This window comes from Antechinus flavipes, chromosome 6, assembly GCF_016432865.1.
Source record: "Antechinus flavipes isolate AdamAnt ecotype Samford, QLD, Australia chromosome 6, AdamAnt_v2, whole genome shotgun sequence".
NCBI classification, from domain to species: domain Eukaryota; kingdom Metazoa; phylum Chordata; class Mammalia; order Dasyuromorphia; family Dasyuridae; genus Antechinus; species Antechinus flavipes.
Window position 1 is genome coordinate 258698750 of NC_067403.1, and position 8777 is coordinate 258707526.

Genomic DNA, 8777 nt, shown 5'->3' on the forward strand with positions numbered 1-8777 from the left:
CCCGTCAAGGAGAAAAGAAAACATCAAAACATCAGCAGAATCTTTTGTGGCTCCCTATTTCCCAGACTGAATTGTTTTTGCAGTTAGACACATTGAAAGGATCAATGGAAATGTAAAAAGAAAGGATTAAACTCACAGTTAAATCTTCAGTAGATCCAATGATGACAAAGAGTTAGAAGGAAAGGCCCCAGATTGAGAACTTCCCTATTTCTTCTCGGTTCCTGATGTCTCCTGCACCTGCTGCTGCTGCTCCCACTTGCTCTTTTCAGGAATTTCCTGGTCAGACACTGGGGCATGAGGGAGGGAAAGGAGCAGGAATCAGAGCAGTTCCTCTCTTACCCTTATAATCCCCTCCCACTTCTAATTATACAGGGCTAGCCAAAAAGACTTTCTATTTGCTTTCAGACACCAAGGGTGGGGATTTCACAAACACTGACCTCAGGAAATGGACTCCCCAAAGATTTCAAGTCCAGATAAAGCTTCCTAAATGATGTTTCTCAGGTAAAGACTTTCATTCTCTCTAAACATCAACCTTTACACAAGAGCATTAGAGAAATTACTGTTAGATTGCTATAGCCTATTATCCCCAATTCACTAGTCTATCTCATTATCCTTGCATAATTATCACTTATGGCTCTAGCAGCTTAAGGAAGAAATATTCCCTCTGGACTACCTGGTTCATCAGTTTCCTTTCTAGCTCTCACAGAACATTTCTGAAAGAGAAATTGGGTATTCTCTTGTTGCCCCAGCTTTCCATAGAAATCCAAGAGCCTCAGATTTCCCGTCTACAGATGGGTAATGGAGTGAGTCTTGAACTGGGAGGTCTAGATTTTAATATTCCAATAAGTAAAAAAGGATATACAATTATGAAGACACACACATATATATATTCATATATGTTTTATTCATTTGCAAAATGTATAGTATAATATACATATAAAACATACAGTAACAATAAACATATATATATAAATGCACACATATACGCACACAATATAATATACATATTCTTACTCACTGATATACGTAAACATATTTCTGCCAGAAAGAGGAGGGGAGAGAGAGGGGATAGAGAGAGCGGGGAGAGAAAAAGAAGGGGAGAGAGAGAGGGCGTCTCATATATACAGAGAGATGAAAAGAGTCACAGAGAGAGACATAGACACACAGCCAGACTGAGTGACAAAGACAGAGACAGAGAGACAGAAACAGAAATACATAGACACAAGCACAGAGACAGATTCAGAGAGAGAGGAAAAGGCAAGAATAAGCACTGATACTGTGCTTACTGTATGTTAGTCACTGTACTCAAGATCTTACAAATAATATTCCATTTGATCTTTATCATAGCCTTGTGAAGTAGATGCTATCATTATCACTATTTTATAACTGAATAAATTGAGCCAGTAAGTTTTAATGATTCACATCACTAGGATCTGTGATTGGACCTTTTTGACCCAGTGCTCTATCCACCATACTGGTTTCTTAGATAGATAGTTAAAGAGAGAGAGAACCATAGAATTAGAATATATCATTTCAAGAAATAATGAGACAAAGAAATAGATACTCTTTACTTCCTCCCTAGAACATAAATGAGTCCCATTTGCTTTAATAAAATGCCTTCGTGTGAATTATCCCCAAAGAATTATTAAACTTCTTATACCCCTTGACCCAACAATGCCACTACTTGATTTATTTCCAAAGATGATTCAGAAAAAAATGAAAAGAACCTCCATGTTTTAAAATTTTTAGAGCATGTCTTTTTGGGATGGCAAGGAACTGGAATTCCTAAGGATGCTCATCAGTTGGAGAATGGTTGAACACATTGTGATATATAATTTCAATGAAATACTATTGTGCTATAAGAAATGATGATTCCATGCTTTTAAAAACATGAATAGAAGAACAAAATAATGAAGCGTGAAATAAGCAGAAACAAGAAGATACTGTGTACAGTAACAAGAATTTTGTTTTAAGAATGATTTTGAGTGAATTAATTATTTGGGCTATTATAAGTACCCATATTAATTATAAAGAGCAAAAGAAGAAAGAAAGGTACTCTCTGTATCCAGAGAAAGAACTGATAAATAGAAGTATGTATAGAATAATTTTGCATATATGTGTGTATGTGTGTGCGTGTACATGCACATACATCTATTTGTGTCTACTGGTAGCCATCTCTAGGATGAAGAGAGAGGAAAGGAAAAAAAATACAAAATAGTTATATTGCATATTTGAAAGGAATAACAAATTGTACATAGCAGATTTGCAACTTCATGTATGATTCTCTTTTTTATTGTATTATGTTATGAGATTCTTGTTTTATTACATAAATTAAAGTGAAAATGAACAAAAATCCAATAAAATGCCTTGGCTGTCCTCAAAGCTCTACTCATGTGTCACCTATTAATTTTTTCAGTTAGTCTCTCCTTGCCCCCTCAAAGCACAACCTTTATTTTTATTTTTTGTTACTCTGGATTTATTATCTGTGGTAAGATTGAATCCCCTATTTATCTTGTAAATACCTTATTAGAGAAGGTTCTTTTACATTTGTATATGTAGACCAGCATAGAGCAGTGATCAACACAAATAAATGCCTATTGATTGAATGGTAACCTCAAGAGAACCTTTTTTAAAAAATTATTTATTTTATAATAACTTTTTATTGACAGAACCATGCCAGGGTAATTTTTTACAATATTATCCCTTGCACTCACTTCTGTTCCGATTTTTCTCCTCCCTCCCTTCACCCACTCCCCTATATAGCAAGCAGTCCCATATATGTTAAATATGTTGCAGTATATCCTAGATACAATATATGTATGCAGAACTGAACAGTTCTCTTGTTGCACAGGGAGAATTGGATCCAGAAGGTAAAAATAACCCGGGAAGAAAAACAAAAATGCAAATAGTTTACATGCATTTCCCAGTGTTCTTTCTTTGGGTGTAGCTATTTCTGTCCATCATCGATCAATTGAAATTGAGTTAGGTCTCTTTGTCAAAGAAATCCACTTCCATCAGAATACATCTTCATATAGTATCGTTGTTGAAGTATATAATGATCTCCTGGTTCTGCTCATTTCACTTAGCATCAGTTCATGTAAGTAAGAGAACCTTTTTGATTTATTTTTAGTAGGTGTAATAGTATTTCAAGAAGATAGGGAATTTAGCAATCAGTTTGGCCAGAGGCACTTAACTTTATTTGACATAAGAACTCCTTTGCCAGTCTGACCAAACCATGGTATCTAATCTATTCTACTGATCTACCACTCTATTTCTTAGCCAGTATCAAATGATTTTGATAAGTGCTGCTTTATAATATAATTTTAGGCTTGGCACTGCTAAGCCCCAATATTTCATTTTGTCTATAATAATGTTAAATGAAATTTCTTTTTCTCTCTTGCTGATGGGCTTTCTCATTAATATAGAGAAATGCTGATGATTTGTGCGGATTTATTTTATATCCTGCAATTTTGCTAAAGCTGTTAATTGTTTCCAATATGTTCCTAGAGAATCATCTAGGATTGTTTAAATATATCATGTCATCTTCAAAGAGTGATAATTGTATTTCTTATTTGTCTATTCTAATTCCTTTCATTTCTTTTTCTTTTCTTATTGCTGAAGCCAACATTTCCAGAATTACGTTGAATAGTAGCAGTGATAATGGACATCCTTGCTTCACTCCTAATCTTATTGGGAATGCGTCCAGCTTCTCTCCATCACAAATAATGCTTGCTATTGGTTTTAGATAGATACTGCTTATTATTTTAAGAAAAGCTCCCTTTATCCCTCTGCTCTCTAATGTTTTTAATAGGAATAAGTGCTGTATTTTGTCAAAAGTTTTTTTTGCATCTGTTGAGATTATAATGTGATTTCTATTGGTTTTGCTATTTGTATGATCAATTAGAGTAATTGTTTTCCTGACATTGAACTAGCTCTGCATTCTTCATATAAATCCCTCTTGGTCATACTTTTTCTGCCTTTCTACATTTGATTGTGAAGATTTTAATGCCATTACACATAGTCGGTTTTTGTGTGGTGCCATGTACTGCTGAGATAAAAATGTATTCCTTTGTGTCCCTATTTAATTTTCTAAAGAAGTCTATCATATCATATCATAGATTTTCTAGGATTCTATTAACCTCCTAGTTTCTTTCTTGTTTATTTTGTCATTAGATTTATCTGATTCTGAGAGGGGAAGTTTGAGGTCCTCCACTAATATAGTTTTGCTATATATTTCTTCCTGTAATTGACTTAATATATACCATTTGGTAGATATTACTTCTTTGTTAGGGTACCTTTTATCAAGATGTACTTTCCTTCCTTATGTCTTCTAATTAGATCTATTTTTGCTTTTGCTTTATCTGAGATCAGAATTGCTACCCATACCTTTTTTTAATCTAGTAAAGATTGTGGTGAGTTTAATCTTTTCTTTTTTCCATGCTAGTGATTTACTTTTTTCCTTTCCTTTTTCTAATAAAATTAATCGAAAGTTTATCTATTCTGTTGTTTTTTCATAAAACCAATTCTTAGTTTTATTAATTAGTTCAACAGTTTTCTTAGTTTCAATTTTACTAATCTCTTCTTTGAGTCTCAGAATTTTCATTTATTTTTTACTTCAGCTGAAGCATAACAAATTCTGTTCCTGCCTTTTACCTTTACTCTGTGTCTCTCTGTGTCAAATATGTTTCTTGTAAACAACATATTGTAGGATTCTGTTTTTTAATTCATTCTGCCATTTGTTTCCATTTTATGGAAGAATTCATCCCATTCATATTAACAGTTAATGTATATATTTGTATATAACGTATATATGTATATATCTACATATGTATACATATCTTGACTATTGCCATGCCTTGACTATTGGGGATGGGGGGAATGAAAGGGAAAAAAATAGTGTAGAAAAGGTGCACAGAAGAGAACAAAAGAAAACAATTTACAAGGAAGTAAGAAAAAATGGACATCACATTTCTTCTACTAATATATATGTGTGTGTGTATCTATATCTATATTTATTTCTATATACTTTCTTGAATTGGTATTTTGTTGTTATACATGTTGAATCCTCCTTGATGTCCTGCTGGAGACATATCAATGGAAATTATCTGACTCAAATTCACCTGATTCAAAAAAGGCAAGGATAGCAATCATGATCTCAGAGGCAGCTAAGAATAAAATAGATATAATTAAAAGAGATAAACAAGATAACAGTATTTTGATAAAAGATAACATTAACATTGAGGAAATATAAATTCTGAATTATATGCCCCATATACAATAGCATCTACATTTTGAAACATATGAAAATATGAGAATTGAAATGAAAGTCTGAGAATTCTTTTCAGATCACAATGCAATGAAATTATATTTAATGAGGGACCACAAAAACAGCTTAAAAACTCATTGAATAATAACTTAATTTTAATATTGAGTGAGTTAAAGAAACAATAATTTCACTAAAGAAAGTGCCATTAATGAACTATGCCAAAATCTATAGGATGCAGTAAAAACAAAAATGAAAGGAAAATGTATCTCTCTCAAATACACCAGTAATACAGAGAAAAATAGACCAGTATATTAGTTATGCAGTTTAAAAAACTAGAGAAAGTACAAATAAAAAAATCCCCAATTAAACACTAAATTGGAAATCCTAAAAATTAAAGATCAGATCAATTGTGTTGATTATTTTTTTAAAATCCCACTGAATCAATAAATAAAACCAGTTGATTTTAAGGGGAAAATATCCCCTCTGGTCCACGTGGTTCATCAATTTCTATTCTCTCACAGAACTTTTCTGAAGGAGAAATTGTGTATTATCTTATTGTCTCAGTTTTCAGAGATCCAAGAGCATCAGATTTCCCTAGAGTACGACTGGAAGTGAGGCTTGGACTGGCAAGAACCCCGAACCTTCAGGTACTAATAAGGAAAAAAGTATCTACACTTATGAAGACACACATGCACACACTCATATACATGTATGTCTTCATTCACAAAATATACACATATAAAATACATGTACGTTTAGGAACATATACAAATGCACACATATAATCATTCAATTTAATATACATGTGTATACCCACTTATGTGCACACACATAATTCTCTTTATGTCAGACATACTTTACCTAAGTTCATGCATATAATTTTGTTAAACATTTCTCATTCACAATTTAATCTGGGTTGGTGCACACAACTGAATCTAGGGGCTTATGTGCAGTTCTTCTATACATATTAAATCAATTTTCTAGGCACTAATATAAGGGATGTAAGGGGAAATCCTGGTTTCCCTCTTAGGGAGGTTGGAAAGGGGCTGAAGCTGGGACTGGGCAGAAGGCTCATTTCGGGCACTGTGACCCAGCTTCTTCTTCTTCGCCTCAGAATTAAGTTCTCGAGTTATTGGTGAGTAGGGTGCCCCTCATCCCACTCCCTATTCTTGCTCTTCCCCCAGAGCCCTTTGGAGGACTAGCCTGAGGGGCTCCCTCCTTTTACGCTTTTGGCTGCCCAGGAAGAAGTAAATGAAGGGATTCGCGCTGCTGTTCACACAGGCTAGTAGTGAAGAGAGCCATTGAGGCATGGACTTTAATTGGAAGCGATTATTTAAGAAATCCCCAATCCCCATGGGCAGGCCGCAGAGCAGAAACACGAGGACAGTGAGCAGGACCAGGAGGTAGAGCCTGGGGGGCTGCCGGCGCTGGGAGCTGCACTGGACCCTCAGCAGCAGAGTCAGGCTGGACACGCACAGCACTGGGGTGAAGAGGAGGAACCATAGGAACCGGATGATGACGAAGTGGGGACAGAAATGGGGAGCAAACTTAAAAAAACATAGGACAAAATTTGTAACCGCGGGCAGGGTGATCAGAACCCAGAGCCCAGCGCAGACCACAGCAGACGTGTGCTTGGGGCGGTGACATCGGTACCAGATGGGGAAGAGCGCGGAGAGACAGCGCTCGGTGCTGATCGCGGCCAGGAGGCTCAGGCCCACAGTGTAGGAGATGTATCTGAGGCAAAGCGTTGCCATAAAGACGAAAGAGGAATAAAGAAATCTAACAGTTTTATTTATGAAAATCAGAAAGGAGCAGCAGAGGAAGAGGGCGTCGGCTCCCGCCAGGTTGAGGATGTAGACGGAGAAGGGGGTCCTCTGGATTCGGAAGCCCAGGAGCCACAGGACCACGCCGTTCCCCAGCAGCCCAAGCGCGTCAATGAGCAGAGAGGAGATCCGTATGCACTTACCGAAGTCAAATCCTCCAGGTGCTCCAGGAACTAAAGTCCCATTTGCACTTCTCTCCGTTGTGTTGTCAGAAACATATCCCAGCTGCTCAGATGTGGAGGACATAGCCATGGTGGGTGGTCCAGCCTCAGGAAGCTTTTCTCCTTTCAGACGCCCTGGGAACACGAAGACATAGGAGGGAATCAGGGATTTTTCTCCAGATTTAGTCGTATTCCTATTTTCAAGAGTTAAAACCTCTTCTTCCCCACTCCCTATCTCTAGGTTGCAGTTAGGTGGCTCCACAGTGTGCAGAAGTTTGAGCATAGAGTTAAGACTTGAATCAAAAACCTAGTCTCAGACACTAGTGAAAGGAGTAATTCACTAACATTAATAACAATTCATTTACGATTAAGACTTTTCCTTCTGATTTCCTCATTCAGAAACCAATTTCCGAAGGACATCAGGATGAGATTATCCAAATCCTCAAGGTACCTGCTTTTCCATCATGAGTGGGACTCCAAACCAACCAGAAGATGTTACAAAGAGAATCTTATATAGGTGTTATTCATTACCCCCCAAATTCTCCCCCCACGTGGTTTATTGTTCATTGACTGGGTAGAGATGAATGCTTTAGTCCAGATATCTGGACCCAACCCAAGCTCATCATGCTCTCCCTAGGTGCAGCTGAATGTTTTCAATTCACCTTTTTGATTGTTAACCAATCAGAGTTGATTTTCACCCTCAGTAACATACTCTTTTCCAAAGACTTTTTAAGTTTTCAATGTTCTCCAGGGTACATCTTTGGCTTCCAGTCGGGACATTGACCTCAATCCATTATTTGCAAGCCATAATTAATAAATTTATTAATTATCCAGAAATTATGTCTCTGAAACTTTTCATTCATCACATAAAACGTGTGACCCCAGACAAAATGTAAGGAATTCAGCATAGGTTATACATGTATAGTTTTGTAAAATATTTTCATAAAAATCATATTGGGAAAGAAAAAAACAGACCAAAAAAAACATCTCAAGAGAAATAAACTTTTAAAAAGTATGCTTCAAACTGTATCCAGACACTATCAGCTCTTTCTCTAGGTGTGGATACAATTTTTCCTAAGTCCTTCAGAGTTGTCTTGGATCATTGAATTATTGAGTTATGTCATTCACAGCTTACAATATCTTACAATATTGTTGATAAAATGTACACAATGCTTTTCACATTGTAGTAAGTCATGGAAGTCTTTCCAGGTTTTTCTGAGAATATCCTGCTCATTCTTTCTCATAGCACAATAGTATTCCATCATAATTACATACTACAATTTACTCAGCCGTTCCTTAATTTATAGTTATCTCCTCAATTTCCAATTATTTGCCCCCCCAAGAGAGATACTAAAATATTTTGTACATATAGGTCATTATCCTTTTTTAAAAATCTCTTTTGATATACAAATTTTGTATTGTTAGTAAGTTAGATTTTTTAAAATAAGATTCTAAAAGCTTAGGAAACAGAAGAATTCTCTTGGACTAACAGCATGATCCCACTTATGTGATGTTCATAAATTCTAT

At 35.8% G+C, this 8777-nt stretch overlaps 1 protein-coding gene across 1 annotated transcript; it reads right to left on the reverse strand.

The window, feature by feature from the left end:
• Positions 1-6429: 6429 nt before the first annotated feature.
• LOC127540261 (mas-related G-protein coupled receptor member X1-like) lies at positions 6430-7347 on the reverse strand. Its single transcript, XM_051964872.1, has one exon. It carries the CDS (start codon positions 7339-7341, stop codon positions 6430-6432), a length of 912 nt encoding a protein of 303 aa, XP_051820832.1. The 5' UTR covers positions 7342-7347.
• Between the last annotated feature and the right edge of the window lie 1430 nt (positions 7348-8777).